This window comes from Mya arenaria, chromosome 11 (assembly GCF_026914265.1).
Source record: "Mya arenaria isolate MELC-2E11 chromosome 11, ASM2691426v1".
Lineage (NCBI taxonomy): Eukaryota > Metazoa > Mollusca > Bivalvia > Myida > Myidae > Mya > Mya arenaria.
Window position 1 is genome coordinate 56,079,713 of NC_069132.1, and position 23,304 is coordinate 56,103,016.

At 39.6% G+C, this 23,304-nt stretch overlaps 1 protein-coding gene and 1 long non-coding RNA gene across 2 annotated transcripts; both read right to left on the minus strand.

Annotated features, from left to right (window-relative positions):
* Positions 1 to 568: 568 nt before the first annotated feature.
* LOC128207236 (uncharacterized) lies at positions 569 to 18,691 on the minus strand. The gene is made up of 8 exons (XM_052910049.1): positions 18,489 to 18,691; positions 14,951 to 15,091; positions 14,442 to 14,560; positions 10,104 to 10,302; positions 8,191 to 8,312; positions 6,720 to 6,987; positions 5,762 to 5,883; positions 569 to 798 (listed from the first exon to the last, which is right to left on the minus strand). Exons 1-8 carry the CDS (start codon positions 18,542 to 18,544, stop codon positions 698 to 700), a joined length of 1,128 nt encoding a protein of 375 aa, XP_052766009.1. The 5' UTR covers positions 18,545 to 18,691; the 3' UTR covers positions 569 to 697.
* On the minus strand, positions 3,953 to 5,725 carry LOC128207237 (uncharacterized). The gene is made up of 2 exons (XR_008256667.1): positions 5,282 to 5,725; positions 3,953 to 4,322 (listed from the first exon to the last, which is right to left on the minus strand). It is a non-coding gene; the product is annotated as an uncharacterized LOC128207237 (long non-coding RNA).
* Positions 18,692 to 23,304: the final 4,613 nt, after the last annotated feature.

Sequence of the window (23,304 nt, forward strand, 5' to 3'; positions counted from 1 at the left end):
TTATCAGAATAAAAACTTGATAACTGCTAGCTGTTTTTGTCATTTTCATTTGGAACTATTTATATGGCGCATCGTTGACATTCCACTCAGTGTACTTTGGCTGTCAAACAATGGGTTTAGAAAGTGGAACGTGGAACTAAATTGGTAATAAAAACACCGTTTTAAGCATGTGATAAAAAAGATCTGACACTCGTTGTCATTTTATACAAGATTTTTATTAAACTCGTCCATGAAAGTTGTTAGTAAGCTCGCCAGAGGCTCGCTTACTAACAAATTTCATGAACTCGTTTAATAAAATCTTGTATTAAATGACAACTCGTGTCAGATCCTATATATCACTATATTCGCTGGGTGTTTCCATGATTTGGCGTTAGAGGGATCCCAGCATAAGACAGCTAAGACGTTCCATAATTATCCGTGTCTATTAAAGGGCTTGTTTTGTTTCATCACTACATGTTCATATTTGTTGTGCATTTTTTCAATATGGGATTTAATTATAGAATGAAAGAATAAAGTGATATTGTCGGGGGATCGTTATATATCGTCATCAGCTCTTAACAAAAAGGCGTATACATTTGTATTTTAATGTTATGGACGCGTTTTTTTAAATATAATTGTGTAATCGTATTGCAAATGTCCAATATTAAACACAAATGATGACAAGTAAAATCGGATGGTAGACAGTGACCGGGAGGTTCTAGGCGGGGGTCGCCTCTGTTGTCGTGTTGGCGTTATCCGGTACGTACGTGTAGGTAAGAGCAAGTGATTCTGCCGCCACGGGAACGTAGTTACTCACACCTGCAATTAATTAATTAATTTATTTATTCATTGTCAAACCCTTAAAGGGGCTTAAGTTTTTGACAATTTTTTTTTTCTTGCAGTTGTATCATCTGGTATCAAGTCCCTCTTTTTTAACAACATTATGTCAGTTATATAAGGATCAAGTTATGCACTCTAATTCATTGATATGAAGTGTGTGATATTCTTATATGATATATTATTAAGAACTTTGAGAGTCTAATTCAAAATTATCTCTAAGGTAAGCACGATAAAATGTAAATACACTAGCTAATTGACATACGATTCTTAAAAAACATTAAACGATCAAGATTTTCGAGAAAATTTGGCCACGTAACATTACAATGTAACATTCGAAAACTGAACTTATTGAGCGGAAACCGTTTTACTTCTATATTGAAATGTAAGTAACATCAATTTGATCTTGACCCAAGAGACTCAAATGAATACTCAAGCTACGTCTCCGCATAAGCTTTTAACTGAAATATCTTTTTTCCAAACTTCCAAACTTACAGCAACCTTTACCATGGTCACTTCGACCGAAACCAGTCCCAATTAATGTTTGACATGCAAGTGCTATACACTTCCATTCTCATGTTATAAACCGTTGATATGTTTCGTAATAGTGACTCCAAAATGCAACCCAAAGCGTACCTTCCACATGGGCTTGTTAACCATTACGTTGTATATTAGTTACTTAATACTATTATATTCATTCTTTACTTTTTTTACCATATTAGTAACACAGGTCATGACCTTGACCCCTTCAAACTCGAGATGCATTCTTAATTTTCATCTGACCTTGACCTCGCTATAAACCAATGTGTTACCACTACATGAATACATCATTCCGAACTGAAGTTTTTTGAACGTAAAATGATTCTAATGTGAAATTGACCTTGATCCCAAAAAATCCAAATTCGCGACTTTACGGTTTCCCATAATCCCTTGCGCGCGCATGACTTCCGGTAAAATGTAAATAAGGAAGACGCTAGCAAATTTGAAGAAATACAACAGCAGAGATGCAGTTAATCCAATCAAAGTACCGCCTTTCGATATGGTGAGAATAAAATGTATATAAATAGTTCATATTTGTAGAAGATATCAAAGATTTAACCCATTGTACACGATCACACTCTAGATTTATTAAATGGGTGGAGTAAATTTGCAGAGCAGATGTATGTCGAGTTGTGAATTGTACGTAAATGAAATTGAAAATTTATATAAAAGTTAACCTGTCACCTGTGTAGTCTTCTGAATGATTTATAACTAGTTAGTTATGTTTAAATATTATGATGGCCACCGGGCTAGTCGCATACACCCAGGCCTGGAATTAAATCGGGGTCCAGATTGTCTTAAAACCCATCCATAAATAAGTCTGTGAGTAACTTACCTTTTTTATAAAAAATATACTTTTTATGTTCCATTCCTTTCTTTACAGATATGATTCAAATGTGCTGATGATATCTTCTGAGATCATTACTTTCAATGAAGAACATCACTACAATTGGTTGGGCTGCTAGATTGGTAGCAACGTGATGGACAGCTAGTGCCTGTTGAAACACTATTGTTGGTTGGACATCTGTTGCTTACTGGATCGCTATATTGGATGGACCATACGTGTTGGCTGAACAATTATAAATGGTTGGACCGGAAGTGTTGGTTGGACCATCATCGTTGGTTGGACTGCTTGTTTGACAGAATGTGTGATGACAACTAGTGTTGTTTAAATCACTGTTGGATAGACAGCTATTGTTTATCAGACAGCTATAATCAGTTGATTTACAAGTTTTGGTTGAACAACTTTCAATGGAAGGACAAGAAGTGTTGGTTTGACCACAAGTGTTGGTTGGACTGCATTTAATGGATGAATATCTTGTTGAGCCTGATTTGACTGCAACGAAGTGATGATTGAACCGCTATTGTAGGTTGTCAGGTCATATTGGTTGGATTCCCATTGCTAGTACTTGTTGGATGCTAGTACTTGTTGGATCTCTTGTTGGTTGAACTGTTTTTTGACTGTTATTATTGATATTCATACATATATAATATGTTATGTGCTAAGTATTCAACACCTTTTTTATGTTTATTATTATTATTATCATAAGAGATATTATTATTAAATAATCATATAAATATATATATAATTAAATATTTTTATGTCCTTGTACTTTATTTACGTTTAACATTTACGTTTTACAATGTGCATTATAATGTTTTATTATATAGATAATTAAATAAATATTAATATTTTAATTCTATACAACCATTTGTTTTTGTTTTGCTATAATTTGTATGAAAGTATCAGACATTTTCTACAGAAATAATAAATTTGTCATAATCCTCCCCCCCCCCCCCAAAAAAAAAAACAAAAAACAAAAAAAACAAACAGAGCTCATGGTGTTCATTATATGCGGATTCTAATAAAAATGAATAAGTTGAATTGCATTATTGAATGTATGATTCTTCGTTGAATTTGATGAGATCTCCTACCAACTGACCTTGAGGGACCTGCACCTTTAAAACTGCAATCTCACAGATTAACTGATTTATCAGCTATCTTACATCACTGGTTTACAGACTTTACAGTCAAAACGGTCAAGATATGTAAAAATGTTCCCTGATTTTCTATCAGCAATCTAATATCACTGGTTTTCAGACATTTTTTTTTTTGTCAAAACAGTCAGTCTGTGAGAATGCGGCTTTAAACTTGAGCACTGTATTTACAATGATGAACAATCTTAGTTATGAAAATTTTAATACAGCAGCAGCAGATGTATTTAATCATTCAAGTCTTTAAATATTATGTAGAATCTTGCTGGACATGAGCATATTGTTTACGGAAATTTGCACGTGTATCAAGTTTAATTCAAATCTCAAGGCTGTTTGAATTTGGGCCAAGAAAATATTCGGCCTACAGTACGCTAACGACACCTAGGCTTATTGACTATAACAATACTAAAGTAACATGATAGGAAAAAGCTCGAACCAAGGGCTGCCGGTATACTAGCACAGCACTCCTACAAACTAAGTGAACCGGTTGGCTAGTTATTGCCCACAAACGTTAACTCGATTTTATGTCTTTAATATTTACCATGGGAGTTAAACAGTCATTGAAATAAAAAGAACATAGACAATCATATTGATAACAACAGCATTTTTTACAATTTAATAATACCATTATATAATTAAATAACAATAAAAATTGTCCTTGGTATGAAATAATCCCTTTAAAGGTTCATTTGCCAAGGGTTAAAAACCCCCATCTTGCTTCTTTTTGAAAAATCTCTAGCTTGTTCGGCTGTTATCTTTTTCTTTAGTCCTTGGAGTCAAGGAAAGTTTTCATTCATATTGACACACTTCATTTATTTTATCTCCGCTCTTGAACCGAATTCAGTCTCTTGTGTTTTGCACAAAAATATCTTGTAAAACCACTGATATAGCTGCTATCAGATCAATGGTATTAACTGCCTACTCCTGTTCAGCATCAACTTGGCAGACTCAAACAGACACAATGAACATCTCTGAAATTAAATAAAATAGTTATATCATCATCCAAGTGAACCAGAAAAATAAGATATAAAAGACTCTAAAGAGGCTGTTAAATCTGCACTCTCACAGATTTACCATTTTGACAACTTTTTTTATTTGTTGTCTTGCTATTTCCAAGACAAAAATAAAAAAAAGTTGTAAAAATGGTATTTCTGTGAGAGTGCAGCTTAAAGAAAAATGTTTTTAAATATTTTTTTTTTACTTAAATATGAACATCTGTGATCCGATCTTTTTTGTCAGCAGCCTTATATCACTGGTTTTATTGCACGTTTGCATAAATGGCTCGTTCGAAGACAAAAAATAAAACAGTTGTCAAAATGTTTAATCTGTGAGAGTGCAGCTTTAAAATCATTCAGATATTTAAATAGTTACAATTTACTAGTACATTATTTATCAGCTGTTATTCTAAGACCTGTTTATTGTTTATATCAGCACAGCAGGCAACATTTAAATGCCCTTCATAATCACATTATGCTTTAAGCTTCATTTACTTGACTGCTTTAAAGCTGCATAGTCCACCTAAATGGCCGTCAACCAGTCTTTTGACAATTTTTAGACTATGGCAGACTGGTGACGTCGTTACAGGGATACACATGAAATGTCAAAATAATAAAAAAGTATCCCTGATCGCTCATTATTGTAGCTATAAAGCTGCATATCTTAACAATTTCACACTAATTGCAAAATATTATTCATTTAATTTAATAACAAACCCAACAAACCACAATTTTATGCATAACAATCAATATGTATTTGAACCTTTAAGAACCGCTAAGAAAGTATTTACCATTATATTTGTTATTTTACCCCACCCACTTAAATGTGTACTGAAGTTGGGTATAAACGTCGAAAACTTCATTGACATTTACAAAACACGGTTGAAATTTATAGAAAAATATACAAACTGATGTTCCTAACATGTTTTACTCACCTATCAATTTATTTTGCCACTTATGCTCTCCTTTTCACTGGTCAACATCACACACATACATTATCGATATCTAGGGTAGACATTTACCGGAAGTCATGCGCTCGCAAAGGATTATGGGAAACCGAAACTAACCGAATGCAATCTCAATATAAAGTTCATCACTATATAAACACATCATATATTACTACAATTATTGAGCGGAAGTTGTTCTTCTGTTTAAGTAACATCGGCCTTTACATTGACCCCACATACCTAAAATGTCTTACCGATGAAGCTCTCCAAATGATCTTACAATACTCTAAGTTTCATCACTATTCATCATTCCTAACTGAAGTTATTGAGCGAAAACTGTATCTCTAGTTTTAAGTAACATTGACCTTGACCCCAGACCCCTGATGCAATCCCAATGACGGCTAAATTCAACATTTATGATTATAACGTGTAATTTTTCAGACAAACGTACACGGGATATGATATTACCTGCGGTGATTTGATCCGTGTTGTTAGTGAGTATCCAGTATGTCGTCTGCCAGTCCGCCACCACCCCATTCACGGCATACACGAAATATCCATCGAACTCAACCATGTACATCACTGAGAACCTACACATACAGAAAGGTAGTTATAAGAAGGTTAGGTTTAAAGGTCTCCATTGTGAAGACTACTGAGATAGGAATTACTCTCGTGTCCGTTTCCTGGGCAGAAACCAGTACGGTGTCCTTTGAAAGACCATAAAAACGTTCCCCTGGTGGGGATCGAGTAGACGCTCTCTGATATAAGAGGCGGAATCATATACTTCTGGGAAATACTTAGACCGATCTTAAGTGATACACTATGATAGAGACCGTGGAAGGAGCCACATTTGGACACATCAGCTGTAACGAAATGTCGCCCGGGTATACGTTAGCCGCATGCTATAGCTGAGCTGTAGTTGAATGCAACGAAGAGAACGAATGCTGAGCGGACAGTTAGGTGCACTCAGTCGACATCCGCAGGACCAAAACTGACATAAGCGGAAAGGCAGATGACATTTTTTTTTTCGTTTATTTTTGGACGCATGGACAATGGTGTTTGTTTTGAATATCGCATAACACGTAATATCACGTAACACGGATGCGTACTACGGAAGCGGACATCGTGTACATGTAAGACCGGTCTTACACTCAAATACAGAATCATTTGTGATGTCATCACGTAAAGTCAATTATTTACATAGTAACGTCTCCAGAAGGACATAATGTACGTTGTTTTCTTGAATTAAGCGAAGAGCACATAATCTACTCTATTACTTCTGACCTGATCCATATGGTTATAAACACATACCATTTCCGTCCATTAGGACAACGGAAATGACTCCGGACAGACGGACGGACGGATGGGGATAATAATCTGACATTTGTTTTATGAGGTTTTATAAAAATTGGTAATGAGAACGTACGACTTGAATTCTGCCGATCTAGTGTCACATGCGCGCTCCATATAGTTGATCATTGGACTTCCGGCATCTACAGCCAGTGTTATCATGTTGGAGAAGGTTGGGTCCATAATGTTGTTGATAATAGTATAGTTGATAGTAGCTTGTTGGGGGGTGGGAGGAGTGTTGTTAGGTAGCGGGACGGCGGAAGGAGACGGCGGCTGGAGCCCCGAGTACGTGGCAAAGCGGAATGTTATTTCATCATCTGGTACAGGAACGTACTGACTCACGACTAAAACACAATGGAAATATTTAACAAGAAGGCGCAACTATACAGGTATTGTAGATATGCTGTTACTTGCCCACACTATACAGGTAGTGTAGATATGCTGTTACTTGCCCACACTATACAGGTAGTGTAGATATGCTGTTACCTGCCCACACTATACAGGTAGTGTAGATATGCTGTTACCTGCCCACACTATACAGGTAGTGTAGATATGCTGTTACTTGCCCACACTATACAGGTAGTGTAGATATGCTGTTACCTGCCCACACTATACAGGTAGTGTAGATATGCTGTTACTTGCCCACACTATACAGGTAGTGTAGATATGCTGTTACCTGCCCACACTATACAGGTAGTGTAGATATGCTGTTACCTGCCCACACTATACAGGTAGTGTAGATATGCTGTTACCTGCCCACACTATACAGGTAGTGTAGATATGCTGTTACCTGCCCACACTATACAGGTAGTGTAGATATGCTGTTACCTGCCCACACTATACAGGTAGTGTAGATATGCTGTTACCTGCCCACACTATACAGGTAGTGTAGATATGCTGTTACCTGCCCACACTATACAGGTAGTGTAGATATGCTGTTACTTGCCCACACTATACAGGTAGTGTAGATATGCTGTTACTTGCCCACACTATACAGGTAGTGTAGATATGCTGTTACCTGCCCACACTATACAGGTAGTGTAGATATGCTGTTACCTGCCCACACTATACAGGTAGTGTAGATATGCGGTTACCTGCCCACACTATACAGGTAGTGTAGATATGCGGTTACCTGCCCACACTATACAGGTAGTGTAGATATGCTGTTACCTGCCCACACTATACAGGTAGTGTAGATATGCTGTTACCTGCCCACACTTAACAAAACACACATTTAGTTTAAATTAAACTTTTCATTGTTTCTCGATCGTGACTACAGCTATCACATGAAATGAATAACTAATGAGTCATTTTTCTTAGTAGAGAAACACAATCTCATGTAATGAGTATATGTAAAGTTTATTTCATGGTCCGACACACATTTAAAATTGCGTTAGCAGCAAAGTATCATGCCCTTTTTCAGACAAGCTTCCATAGAGATTAGACTTTTGATGTGAATATTTAATACAAGGAGTTTATAGGTTTCTTAGTTAGAATATTGTTTCGTGAAGTAAGGTATTTTAGTCCGAACAATCGTATGAACGTACCTATCTCTAAGGCGACGCCAAATTTCAAAACTGACCAATATGTTTTATCAGCTTTGTTCTCTGCAACATCGTTGATGATGTTCACTGTGTAACCCTTGCTTGGTTCATATGTAGCCGAGAAACTGAAAAATAAAACAACATTCTTATTTTTATCGAAAACAACCTCGAATGTATTTGGAGGGTTTACATGATGTAACCCGTGATGCGGGGAAGCAATTATATAGCGTACGTCCAATCCCGTGATGCGGGGAAGCAATTATATAGCGTACGTCCAATCCCGTGATGCGGCGAAGCAATTATATAGTGTACGTCCAAGCCCGTGATGCGGCGAAGCAATTATACAATGTACGTCCAAGCTCGTGATGCGGCGAAGCAATTATATAGCGTACGTCCAATCCCGTGATGCGGGGAAGCAATTATATAGCGTACGTCCAATCCCGTGATGCGGCGAAGCAATTATATAGTGTACGTCCAAGCCCGTGATGCGGCGAAGCAATTATACAATGTACGTCCAAGCTCGTGATGCGGCGAAGCAATTATATAGCGTACGTCCAATCCCGTGATGCGGCGAAGCAATTATATAGTGTACGTCCAAGCCCGTGATGCGGGGAAGCAATTATATAGTGTACGTCCAAGCCCGTGATGCGGCGAAGCAATTATATAGCGTACGTCCAATCCCGTGATGCGGCGAAGCAATTATACAGCGTACGTCCAATCCCGTGATGCGGCGAAGCAATTATATAGCGTACGTCCAATCCCGTGATGCGGCGAAGCAATTATACAGTGTACGTCCAATCCCGTGATGCGGCAAAGCAATTATATAGCGTACGTCCAAGCCCGTGATGCGGCGAAGCAATTATACAATGTACGTCCAAGCTCGTGATGCGGCGAAGCAATTATACAGTGTACGTCCAATCCCGTGATGCGGCAAAGCAATTATATAGTGTACGTCCAAGCCCGTGATGCGGCGAAGCAATTATACAATGTACGTCCAAGCTCGTGATGCGGCGAAGCAATTATATAGTGTACGTCCAAGCCCGTGATGCGGCGAAGCAATTATATAGTGTACGTCCAAGCCCGTGATGCGGGGAAGCAATTATATAGCGTACGTCCAATCCCGTGATGCGGCGAAGCAATTATATAGCGTACGTCCAATCCCGTGATACGGGGAAGCAATTATACAGCGTACGTCCAATCCCGTGATGCGGCAAAGCAATTATATAGCGTACGTCAAATCCCGTGATGCGGCAAAGCAATTATATAGCGTACGTCCAATCCCGTGATACGGGGAAGCAATTATATAGCGTACGTCCAATCCCGTGATGCGGCAAAGCAATTATACAGCGTACGTCAAATCCCGTGATGCGGCAAAGCAATTATATAGCGTACGTCAAATCCCGTGATGCGGGGAAGCAATTATACAGCGTACGTCCAATCCCGTGATGCGGCAAAGCAATTATACAGCGTACGTCCAATCCCGTGATGCGGCAAAGCAATTATATAGCGTACGTCAAATCCCGTGATGCGGCAAAGCAATTATATAGCGTACGTCAAATCCCGTGATGCGGGGAAGCAATTATACAGCGTACGTCCAATCCCGTGATGCGGGGAAGCAATTATACAGTGTACGTCCAATCCCGTGATGCGGGGAAGCAATTATATAGTATACGTCCAATCCCGTGATGCGGGGAAGCAGTTATACAGTGTACGACCAATCCCGTGATGCGGGGAAGCAATTATATAGCGTACGTCCAATCCCGTGATGCGGGGAAGCAATTTTATAGCGTACGTCCAATTCTGTGATGCGGGGAAGCAATTATTAAGTGTACGTCTAAGGCTGTGATGCGGCAAAGCAATTATATAGTGTACGTCCAATCCTGTGATGCGATAAAGCAATGGGTTGTACTTGTTACCTGAGTAAGGCAGTATCTTGTCTCTTGATGGCATCCGGTAGGTATTGGATGAGTGTCCTGCCCTCGCGGACGGGCAGGCGAACGGACACATTTAACAAATTCTCATTGAATGTGTTCTCCACGGTGAGCAGGAACTTCGGTACCTCCACCATTGCCACCATAATATTACTGCCGTCGGTTGGGAAGTAGGAATCCAACCCTAGTAATGATATGAAATAAAAATACTCCGTAAGATCATTATTGTGAAAATATAGTGTCAAGTATTGTAATCAAATCACTGGAATATCTTCTGCGTTGAAGCACAAGTGGTCATGCATTCGAACCGTCAGAAATCCCTAATACCCGTTTATCGAGTACATGGTTCCTACACTTTCAGTAAACTCATACACACATGACAAAATGAGCATCGATTCTTCAGACTGTCGTTTGTAAATATATACATTAGCCCAGAAATTCAAATTTAGATCAGATTTTCTTTTTTTACTTTTGGCGTAAAATAGAAAGTCCAACGCAACTTTAAAGGTTAGTCTTCCACTGTCTAGTGCCATTGTCGCGTAACGTAGTATAAACACTTTAAAGTGTCACGTAACATAAAAGTTACGTATGAAACACTTTAAAGTAATAACAAAAATCAATAGTAGAATTCAAAGTTTATTTGTAACAAAAAAGCAAATACTTCATCATATTAAGTATTAAATGTAGAGGTACTTAGCTGGTCACAGTCGTGATAGCCGCTGGCTATTAGTCCAATTAGCTGGACAGTTCATGACTGTAGAATACGTTCTTTTTGTATATAACAAGAAATTAAATATGCACAACTGTCACTAGCTAGACAAAAAGTGTAGTGGTATATATAGACGCATGATTATAATGTTAAAGAGTGGGGTTAGGCACGGCAAGGAGACCGGCCTTGGGTCCTTAATGGACGGCAGCTAGGATGTGGGATTACCTTAAATGTCATGCTGTATTATATACTGATTATTATACTTAGAAAGAACGGTGAACAATAAAGACTTAGAACACTTGAACAGTTGTTGGTTGGTTACTGAACGAACTATCACGAAAGTTAAGTGAGCGTTGGCATTACGCGACACCATCCTACCTCACTACTCGCACGACATTGTTCAAAACTTTTGGCGGTGAAGTGCGGGGCGCATTTAGAATCTGTACGATTGTCGAAAGATTGTCTACTTCATATTATACTGCTGATGCAGCCAATACAAAAATACGTAATACCAAATAGCGTCTAGCCTTTAGACATGATTGCCTTTGAATATGTTGCAAACAAACATAAATAATTACAGTATTTTCATTCAGCACCATGTTTCTTTTCACTGGCAAAACTCTACATGCCTTCGTAAATAGTTCACCATGTACAAGATGTCTTTTTGCCGACTATACCCTTAAACAAGGATGTACGCTGTTTCATATAAAAGTATTGCTACTTTGAATGTATGTTTCCTGGCCCACAACGACAACTGCAAAAATAAATGCCGTTTTTTCCTTGCACTGTAAGGGTGCTGTAGTAATCGGTCACCTGCCGTCACTAGTCGGAGGGCGTTCTCGTAAAATGCTTACTCTTACCAAAAGTGGCAATGATGCTGCTGACGGGGCGCAAAATATGGAAGTTACAGGAGAACAATTACCCACATATACACGTGTACTGTAACAAGATGCGCTCTGATGTCCGCAAATGTAGAACACTTACCCACATCTACAAAGGTTTAGTAACGGGGGCGCTCTAATGTCCATTAATGGAGAACACTAACCCAAAACTACATGTCATGGATGTTGTTAATTTGGGCACTTAAAAAACTTATCCACAGTAACAAGGGTGTAAAGGACTTTTTTTTTGGGGGGGGGGAGGGGGGGGGGGGCTCTCACCTACCGAGAGTTACAATGGTGCTGTTGTCCTATACTCTCTATGTCCGGTTAAAGACAACACTTACCGGCAGTTACAATGGTGCTGTTGTCCGATACTCTTCATGTCCGTAAATGGACAACACTTACCGACAGTTACAATGGTGCTGTTGTCCGATACTTTTCATGTCCGTTAATGGACAACACTTACCGGCAGTTACAATGGTGCTGTTGTCCGATACTCTTCATGTCCGTAAATGGACAACACTTACCGACAGTTACAATGGTGCTGTTGTCAGATACTTTTCATGTCCGTTAATGGACAACACTTACCGGCAGTTACAATGGTGCTGTTGTCCGATACACTTCATGTCCGGAAATAGACAACACTTACCGGCAGTTACAATGGTGCTGTTGTCCGATACTCTTCATGTCCGGAAATAGACAACACTTACCGGCAGTTACAAGGGTGCTGTTGTCCGATACACTTCATGTCCGGTAAAAGACAACACTTACCGACAGTTACAAGGGTGCTGTAGTCCGATACACTTCATGTCCGGTAAAAGACAACATTTACCGAAAGTTACAGGGGTGCTGTTGTCCGATACTCTTCATGTCCGTTTATGGAAAACACTAACCGACAGTTACAATGGTGCTGTTGTCCGATACACTCTATGTCCAGTAATAGGCAACACTTACCGACAGTAACAAGGGTGCTGTTGTCCGATACTCTTCATGACCGGAAATAGACAACACTGATCGACAGTTACAGTGGCGCTGTTGTCAGAAACTCTTCATGTCCAGTAATAAACAGCACTAACCGACAGTTACAATGGTGCTGTTGTCCGATACTCTTCATGTCCGGTAATAGACAACACTTACCGACAGTAACAAGGGTGCTGTTGTCCGATACTCTTCATGACCGGAAATAGACAACACTGATCGACAGTTACAGTGGCGCTGTTGTCAGAAACTCTTCATGTCCAGTAGTAAACAGCACTAACCGACAGTTACAAGGGTGCTGTTGTCAGAAACTCTTCATGTCCAGTAATAAACAGCACTAACCGACAGTTACAATGGTGCTGTTGTCCGATACTCTTCATGTCCGGTAATAGACAACACTTACCGACAGTAACAAGGGTGCTGTTGTCCGATACTCTTCATGACCGGAAATAGACAACACTGATCGACAGTTACAGTGGCGCTGTTGTCAGAAACTCTTCATGTTCAGTAATAAACAGCACTAACCGACAGTTACAAGGGTGCTGTTGTCCGATACTCTTCATTTCCGTTAATAGACAACACTTGCCGACAGGTACAAGGGTGCTGTTGTCCGATACTCTTCATGTCCGTTAATATACAACACTGACCGACAGTTACAATGGTGCTGTTGTCCGATACTCTGCATGTCCGTTAATAGGCAACACTTACCGACAGTTACAATGGTCTTGTTGTCGGGGGTGACTACATATCCTTTAATTGATAACCCTTACTGACAGTTACAATGGTGCTGTTGTCCGATACTCTTCATATCCGTTAATAGACAACACTTACCGACAGGTACAAGGGTGCTGTTGTCCGATACTCTTCATATCCGTTAATAGACAACACTTACCGACAGGTACAATGGTGCTATTGTCCGATACTCTACATGTCCGTTAATAGACAACACTTACTGACTGTTACAAAGGTGATGTTGTCCGATAGCCTTCATGTTCGATAATAGACAACACTTACCGACAGTTACAACGGCGCTTTTGTCGGGGGTGACTACATATCCTTTCATTGATAACACTTACCGACACTTACACTGGTGCTGTTGTCAGGGGTGACTACATATCCTTTAATAAAATAACACTTACCGACAGTAACAATGGTACTGTTGTCCGATACACTTTATGTCCGGTAATAATAGTCAACACTAACCGACAGTTACCCTGGTGCTGTTGTCCGATACACTTGTCCGGTAATAGTCAACACTTACCGACAGTTACAATGGTGCTGTTGTCCGATACACTTTATGTCCGGTAATAATAGTCAACACTAACCGACAGTAACAATGGTGCTGTTGTCCGATACACTTTATGTCCGGTAATAATAGTCAACACTAACCGACAGTTACCCTGGTGCTGTTGTCCGATACACTTGTCCGGTAATAGTCAACACTTACCGACAGTTACAATGGTGCTGTTGTCCGATACTCTTCATATCTGTTAATATACAACACCTACCGACAGTTGAAATGGTGCTGTTGTCCGATACACTTCATGTCCGGTAAAAGACAATACTTACCGACAGTTGCAATGATCTTGTTGTCGGGGGTGACTACATATCCTTTAATTGATAACACTTACTGACAGTTACAATGGTGCTGTTGTCGAGGGTGACTTCATAGCTTTTAATTGATAACACTTACCGACAGTTACAATGGTGCTGTTGTCGGGGGTGACTACATATCCTGTAATCGATAACACTTACCGACAGTTACAATGGTGCCATTGTCGGTCACCTGCCAGCCGTAGTCGTTAGGGACGCTCTCATCACCGTTAATGGCGAACACGTAGAAGCCCTGCCCCGGGTAGTACGTTGTTGTAAATCTTAAACACCGGCATAAGACAGCTATTCATTCGAGATATTAAAGACATCAGAGACGTTTCCAATACTAAATTCTGAAAACTTAAATAACAAATTAGCGCTTTTAGCCTCGCAATATAGCAAAATTGGCACGTTTGATTTCAATTGTATTAAATAACAAAAATACAAACTGAAATACTATACGTGCTATATATGTTTGAATCTATTCTACAATCAGTTTAACATAATTCAATTAAATGACATTCTTTCAAACGGGTCATCGGTACCAAAATTTAACATAATGGTTAATGATACTTTCCGTAAAACTGTCCGATAGATACTTAAAGAATGAGGCAACACAATTTAATGGTGCATTATTTATGCCGCTTATATTACAGTTTAATGCTACTCACGTCTGCAGGTTTTGTAGGCCCTGCTCGAAGGCCAAGGACAGGTAGTGTAGAAGGCTGTAACTCCCCTCAATAGGCAGTGTGACTGACTCCTCCAATGCTACAGGCACATTCCTGATTGTCAACGTGAATGACGAAACTTGGCTGAAAACAACAGCGATGGGAAACATACACATTAGCGTACATGGTTTGGCTTGTAAAATAAATAAAAACATAGTTGGAAAAGCTTTATTTTATAAACCATTAATGAATTAGAATGCAAAAAATACAAAAAGAAAATCATGACGTATAAGATTCGGACAATGAAACTTTTAAGTCTGCTATTGTCGGTACAATGTAACCGAAAACCATGTGTTTCTGCATGAAAACGAAGGATTACAATAATTTTTTTTGTATACCAAACATTTGTATCTGTAAATAAAAACAACAACAATTGCGACTATTGAAATAAATGGACTTTTTAATGATCAGATGTTAATTCTACATGAATTAAAGATTTTCTGTATTCGTTTCGTGGACAAATGGAATAAGGTTTCCGTTTTAAAATGCTGGGCACCGTTTCAATATAAAATGCAAGGTTAAAGATCGTAACTTTGTAGGCGTTTTTGGAGTAAGCTGCGTTTCAATGAAAAAATAACACAAGTTCATTTATGGCGTAAATTCTGTCCGTAACTTTACAATTGAACCCGAGCACTCTTAATCAGCATAAGGCTTAAAACTAAGATATATTTTTAAAACGGGGCACAGGTGCGGATGGCGGGTGCTTACGACGGCGGTAACACAGTGTACATGTCGTGACTTTCTATTAACATTATTCACAACACTAATGCCTTTATTAACATTCACAACATTCGCATTCCATTCATGCCATTCCCAACATTTATGGCATTCCTACATTCACAACATTCATGTAATTCACAACATTTGCGACATGAATGCCATCCAAAACCTGTGCAACAAAAATTGCGAAATTTCAATATTTTGTCTGTGCGACATTCGCAGTATTCATGGCATTTATTCTAGTAATGACATTCTCAATATTTGCGACTTTATGCCATTCGAAAAGTGACACCTTATTTGCATAAACACCGAGTGTAACAAAGACTATATGTTACCAGAATACACCCACCATCAGAATACAAAGACTGCAAATTACCAGAGTACACCTCAACCCCAGAAAACAAAGACTGCAAATTACCTGAGTACACCTCATCCCCAGAAAACAAAGACTGTAAGTTACCAATGTACACCGTATCGCCAGAAAACAAAGACGGTAAGTTACCAATGTACACCGTATCGCCAGAAAACAAAGACTTGTATTTTCCAGACAGAAACCTTACCACCAGAAAACAAAGACTGTTAGTTACCAGAGTACACCTCATCGCCAAAAAAGGACTTGTAGTTACCAGAGAGAAACCTTACCACCAGAACACAAAGACTGTTCGTTACCAGAGAGAAACCTCAACTCCAGAAAGCAAAGGCTGTTAGTTACCAGAGTACACCTCATCCCCAGAAAACAAAGACTGTTAATTACCAGAGAACACATAAACCCCAGAAAACAAAGAATGTTAGTTTCCTGAATACACCTCAATCCCAGAAAACAAAGACTGTTAGTTACCAGAATACACCTCATCCTCAGAAAACAAAGACTGTAAATTACCAGAAACACCTCATCCTCAGAAAACAAAGACTGTTAATTACCAGAATACACCAACACCCTAGAAAACAAAGACTGTTAATTACCAGAATACACCAACACCCTAGAAAACAAAGACTGTTAATTACCAGAGAACACCTCAACCCCAGAAAACAAAGACTGTTAGTTTCCTGAATACACCCCACCAGCGACTGTAAGTTACAAGACTACACCACATCAGCGACTGTAAGTTACAAGACTACACCACAACAGCGACTGTAAGTTACAAGACTACACCACATCAGCGACTGTAAGTTACAAGACTACACCATATCAGCGACTGTAAGTTACAAGACTACACCACATCAGCGACTGTAAGTTACAAGACTACACCACATCAGCGACTGTAAGTTACAAGACTACACCACATCAGCGACTGTAAGTTACAAGACTACACCACAACAGCGACTGTAAGTTACAAGACTACACCACAACAGCGACTGTAAGTTACCAAACTACACCCCACCAGCGACTGTAAGTTACAAGACTACACCACATCAGCGACTGTAAGTTACAAGACTACACCACAACAGCGACTGTAAGTTACAAGACTACGCCACATCAGCGACTGTAAGTTACAAGACTACGCCACATCAGCGACTGTAAGTTACAAGACTACGCCACATCAGCGACTGTAAGTTACAAGACTACACCACATCAGCGACTGTAAGTTACAAGACTACACCACATCAGCGACTGTAAGTTACAAGACTACACCACATCAGCGACTGTAAGTTACAAGACTACACCACATCAGCGACTGTAAGTTACAAGACTACACCACATCAGCGACTGTAAGTTACAAGACTACACCACATCAGCGACTGTAAGTTACAAGACTACACCACATCAGCGACTGTAAGTTACAAGACTACACCACATCAGCGACTGTAAGTTACAAGACTACACCACATCAGCGACTGTAAGTTACAAGACTACACCACAACAGCGACTGTAAGTTACAAGACTACACCACATCAGCGACTGTAAGTTACAAGACTACACCACAACAGCGACTGGTAGTTACCAGACTACACCCCACCAACGACTGGTGGTTTCCAGATTACACTGCACCAGCGCCTAGTAGTTATCACATTACAACCCACTAGCGATTGGTTGCTACCAGACTACATCTAAGCGGCGACTGGTAGTTACCAGACTACACCCAATCAGCGACTGATAGTGACCAGACTACATCTAAGCGGCGATTGGTAGTTACCAGACTACACCCAACCAGCGACTGGTACTGTCCAGACTACATCCCGCCAGCGACAAGTAGTTACCAGACTACATCCCTACAACGACTGGTAGTTTTCAGACTACAACCCATCGTCGACTGGTAGTTACCAGACTACAGCCCACCAGTGACTGGTAGTTACCAGACTACAGACCACCAGCGACTGGTAGCTACCAGACTACACCCCACCAGCGACTGGTAGTACAGACTACACCCCACCAGCGACTGGTAGTTACCAGACTACACCCCACCAGCGACTGGTAGTACAGTCTACACCCCACCAGCGGCTGGTAGTTACCAGACTACACCCCACCAGCGACTGGTAGCTATCAGACTACACCCCACCAGCGACTGGTAGCTATCAGACTACACCCCACCAGCGGCTGGTAGTTACCAGACTACACCCCACCAGCGACTGGTAGCTATCAGACTACACCCCACCAGCGACTGGTAGCTATCAGACTACACCCAATCAGTGCCTGGTAGTTACCAGAGTATACTACATACAACGTGAAAACTAAGACTGTTAGTTACCAGAATACACCCCATCCCCAGAAACAAATGCTGATTCTCCCTCACCCCTAAAAAATGAAAAAAGAGAAAGTTACCCGAGTGTAAGGAGCGGCACGAAGAGGTAAATCAGAATCCAATTGGTCGACCACATTTCCGCGCATCAACACTAACTCACCGTGATGATTTTGTTTGCAACAATATGAAATGAGCTAGTTCTCTTCATGAATGGTCATATTATATACAATAATGATGAAGTTTGTGTGACATCAACGGATTGTTTAATTACAGTGTTAAATCAACATTTATTACTTAAAGTATCTTTATATATGCCTGGCAATAAAACTTAATTATGTGTCAATGACGCAAACTGTTTGCAATATTTACCTCCATTTATTACGGTCACATTAATTTAATGTATCACATCAATTAATTTTATTTATAAATTTGATAAATCGCTACGATTCGTACGTGGCTTTTTAAGGCTATAAACCGCATAATTAGTGCATCCTGTTAAACAAGGAAACAAAATTAAAACGAGGATGAGGAGGAGGAGGAGGAGGAGGATATTCACAAATACTCACAAAGATAAAATGGCATAAACGTGTAAGTACAGAGCAAGCCGTAAACTGATCTCCTTAATGATTTTGCAGAACTCGTTATGAAACTGTATTAAATTATCAATAGTTGAAACCACCCATCAACAATGATTTCAATTAAGTTAATTGTTCATTTGTTTAGCAATGAGTTTCTTACAAAGTTACGATATTTGCTAAGTAACACGTCAACGCTTTATTGGCATCGCAACATTTCACTGGCACCAAAACGTTCACAAAATCAAGCCTCGTGCACAAAGTGTAGACAATTAACTTTTATAATTTGTAAAGAGGCAAACTTTTGTAAATTACAAGCTACATACATGTATATGTGAGGGAATTGCTTAAACGGAACGAGAACACTTTTCATAAAACATCCACATGTACGTTTGAGTCTAACTTTTAAAAAATAGACCAAACGGATGAAATGTGATTTTTATAGCAACAGGGAAATGAAGTACTCATATTTCAAAAGTTACCATGTGTTCATATTTATTACACATTGCAAGACCCAAACTTATTACTACTATTCAACTGCCCCTCGTATATTAGCTTTTTTGGCTGATGCCGCGTTCAATTTCCTCTTCTGTCTCTCCAATCACGGTATCTTGTTTTGACCCGAGCGATTTGGCTTTCAAACCAGTAATTAAATTTCTGATTAATGTGTCCACTGTATTGTTGGATTTTGGCATTTATAAAGATCCTAGACAGTGTCTGGAATGAATAGCTATGAAGCTTTCGACATCATTGTTTACGTCCTGGCTTCTGTTACACGAGTTTTGATGAACGCGCTGGGATTGTTTACATGAAGTTACTCGAAAATGATAGGAGCCATAAGTCAGCCCATCAATATAAATTATTAGCAATGAATAATATTGGATGTCTTGAGAAATGACTCATATCTCTTTATAAATCTCTCTATGGTATCGACATGGTGAGTGTCAGATTATTTGGTGTATATATCATAGTTGTTAACGTGTGGGGTCCCTTCTCCCTAGGTCCATTTAAAGCATTTTCTAGCACTCTTTTGACTCAAAATTTCCGACTACGTGGGTATTTATTTACATAGACATTGGCAAGTGATTGACGTTAAGAACTTGGGTTAAGGGAAATATACAAGGATGTTAAAGAATGATTTGACGTTATTGGAATCGAGATATTTTCTTAAATCAAGTGTCATCGTTCTTTTTAACGTTTATATAAGAAAGCACATACTTTTCAACATCACAAATCGCACTTGGATTTCAAAATATTTCTTGTGAATTTTCTAATATATAAAAACTTTGCACTCACCCGGATGATGACGCGTACCCATTTTATTCCCTGCCCTTTCATGAACAAGTTGACTGAGCTTTTGTGGCTGATCAGATATAATTTCTGTATAAATTGTGCGAACTTGAAAGAATATCCGAATTTGCAAAACACTATCGTTCATGCAAAGGACCGAACTGCAATCGATTAATGTTAATGAATACCCGAACTTCCCTTTCAAGTACGAGTACAAACGAAATAAAGCGCGTGACAGTCAAGACGCTAAGTCTGGGATTGTTTTGTCGGAAATGATAATATAGTGGATAGAAGATATAAAACAATAAAAGCTATATCGTATAAAACAATAATGTTTGTTAACGGTTAGAAAAAAATGTATTCCATTTTCATCAGGAGGATTGATTTTCCCCCATGAGTGAAATGACCGGGTCTGTAGGTCTGGAATGGAATAAAATATTTCTTGATATGAATCTAAATTTAGAGTATTAAGAATACTGCAAAAGAATTGATTGCGACTTTTATTTCCCTAAAACGTTCTGGTATTGTTTAATTTAGCCAAAATATCATTTCATTGTCAATATGAATATTGTACAATTATTTTTGGAAAGCTTAAACCCCACATATGATTCCACTTGCTAAACTGTTCTAATCATTTATGACATTTAGTTTCATATTTCGTAGTTGTGACGGCCCCGTTTGCCCGTGCACGCGACGTGCTAAATTGATGGCGGTCCCTGTTGGTCGTTCAAGACACCTTCAGCAAACGAGTTCGTCGCCAACTCCTTTCGGTGAATCATTGTGCATATTCAAATCAATTATTGTGTTTCAACATTCAAACAATTACATGCCATAGATTATAATTGCCAAGCGTTTATGGCAGCCTGCAACCGAGAGATAGCATTTGAAAATACAAGAAGAAAATTGATGCATAGCATCAAGTCGGCGCGATAAAAAAGGATAAAATACATGCACGTAGATCACCAAAACAAAGTTGTTATTTACTTCAATATTTACAAGTAATAATAGCATGTATTATGAGTATAAATATGTTCGAAATCCCCCCCCCCCCCGAAAATGTTGTTTTATGGTTAAAAGCGTTACTAACGCTTTAAGAAAAAAAATGGCAATTCCTGCAGTTTCCCAAACAACTGAGATCGGATCTATTGTGTGTTATCCGATATGACTGATTTGAAAACACTGATGCCAAAATTAGCTGATAATGAGACAAATAAGAAAGTTGTCAAGTCGGTCAATCTGTGAGAGTGCAGCTTTAAAAGTAAAAAAAAAACAAGCAATGAACACGACCATAGAATAGCAAGACAGGTAATGTCCGTATGAGATCTATTACTTGTTACGTACGTTTATACTTGTTGCTATGATAAACGACTAAGAAAGTCATTGAAGTTTTTTGAACATATTGTAGCGTTGTATGATGTGTAGGACCTATCAAGTTTTGACAGTTAACGTCGTCAGAATGAATTTTAGTGACAAAATTATAGTCAAACACATGTTGTATATATTGTACCATATTCACAGGTGCTCCATTTGAATTCACTTCAATCACACTAGTTAATCATACTAATGATGTTGTTTTCCGAAAGTCGTCTACCGGAATTTTAATGGCTTTTTATTTTGTTCGTGCGTCATTAATAGATGCTGTATTACATACATGTGTGGAATTCTGATTTTCTTGTTTTTATTATCGTCACAGATGTCATATTGCGAAGTACTGAAGAACATATACCATGCTTGATTTATTCACGGATCAGGTAAATTTCTCACTAAATTAAGCATGCACATGGCTACATATGATTGGGTCTGTGTTGTTTTATCTATATGGTTGTTCAATTTCGACCGCAACCACTTCCTTAGAATCCAAAAAACCTCGTGTTTCTATGAGAATTATAGAAGAAATGGAATTTATCAGTTTTACAAAAATGAACGATACGTGGAGGATAGGAACAGAACAGAACAGAGCAAAAATGAACCGAGCAGAACAGAGCAGAGGAGGACAGGACAGAACAGAGCTGGACAGAGCAGAGCAGAGCAGAGCAGAGCAGAGCAGAGCAGAGCAGAGCAGAGCAGAGCAGAGCAGAGCAGAGCAGGGCAGGGCAGGGCAGGGCAGGGCAGGGCAGGGCAGGGCAGGGCAGGGCAGGGCAGGGCAGGGCAGGGCAGGGCAGGGCAGGGCAGGGCAGGGCAGGGCAGGGCAGGGCAGAGCAGAGCAGAGCAGAACAGAACAGAACACAGCAGAACAGAACACAGCAGAACAGAACACAGCAGAACAGAACAGAGCAGGGCAGAACAGAACAGAGCAGCACAGGACATAGCAGGGCAGAGCAGAACAGAGCAGAGCAGGGCAGAACAGAACAAAGCAGGACAGGACAGGACAAGACAGAGCAGAGCAGAGCAGAGCAGAGCAGAGCAGAGCAGAGCAGAGTAGAGCAGAGCAGAACAGAACAGAACATGAGAGAGCAGAGCAAAGCAGAGCAGAACAGAACAGAGCAGAGCAGATCAGAGCAGAGCAGGACAGGACAGGACAGACCGGAGCAGAGCAGAACATAACAAAGCTGAGCAGGGCAGAGCAAAGCAGAACAGGACAGAACAGTGCAGAACAGAACAGAACTGAGCCGGGGAAGAGCAAAGCAGAACAGGACAGAACAGAACAGAGCAAAGCAGATTAGAACAGAACTTGAGAGAGCAGAACAGGAGAGAGTAGAACAGAGTAGAGCAGAGCAAAACAGAACATAGCAGAACAGAACAGAAAGGGCTGAGCAGAACAGGACAGAACAGAACAGAGCAAAGCTGATTAGAACAGAACTTGAGAGAGCAGAACAGGAGAGAGTAGAACAGAGTAGAGCAGAGCAAAACAGAACATAGCAAAACAGAACAGAACATAGCAAATCCGAGCAGAGCAGAACAGAACAGAGCATAGCAGAGCATAGCAGAACAGAACACGAGAGAGCAGAACAGAGAAGAGCATAGTAGAGCAGAGCATGGCTGAGCAGAGCAGAACAGAGCAGAGTAGAGCAGAGCAGAGCAGAGCAGAGCA

Bases quoted from the DNA above. Each gene is read 5' to 3' on its own strand.
- LOC128207236 (XM_052910049.1), bottom strand. From the start codon at position 18,544: ATGTGGTCGACCAATTGGATTCTGATTTACCTCTTCGTGCCGCTCCTT. The intron at 8,313-10,103 runs GTAACAAGTACA...TTTATTTTTCAG, and splicing joins CAAGATACTGCCTTACTCAG to TTTCTCGGCTACATATGAAC. The intron at 5,884-6,719 runs GTACGTTCTCAT...CTGTATGTGTAG, and splicing joins AGATCGGCAGAATTCAAGTC to GTTCTCAGTGATGTACATGG.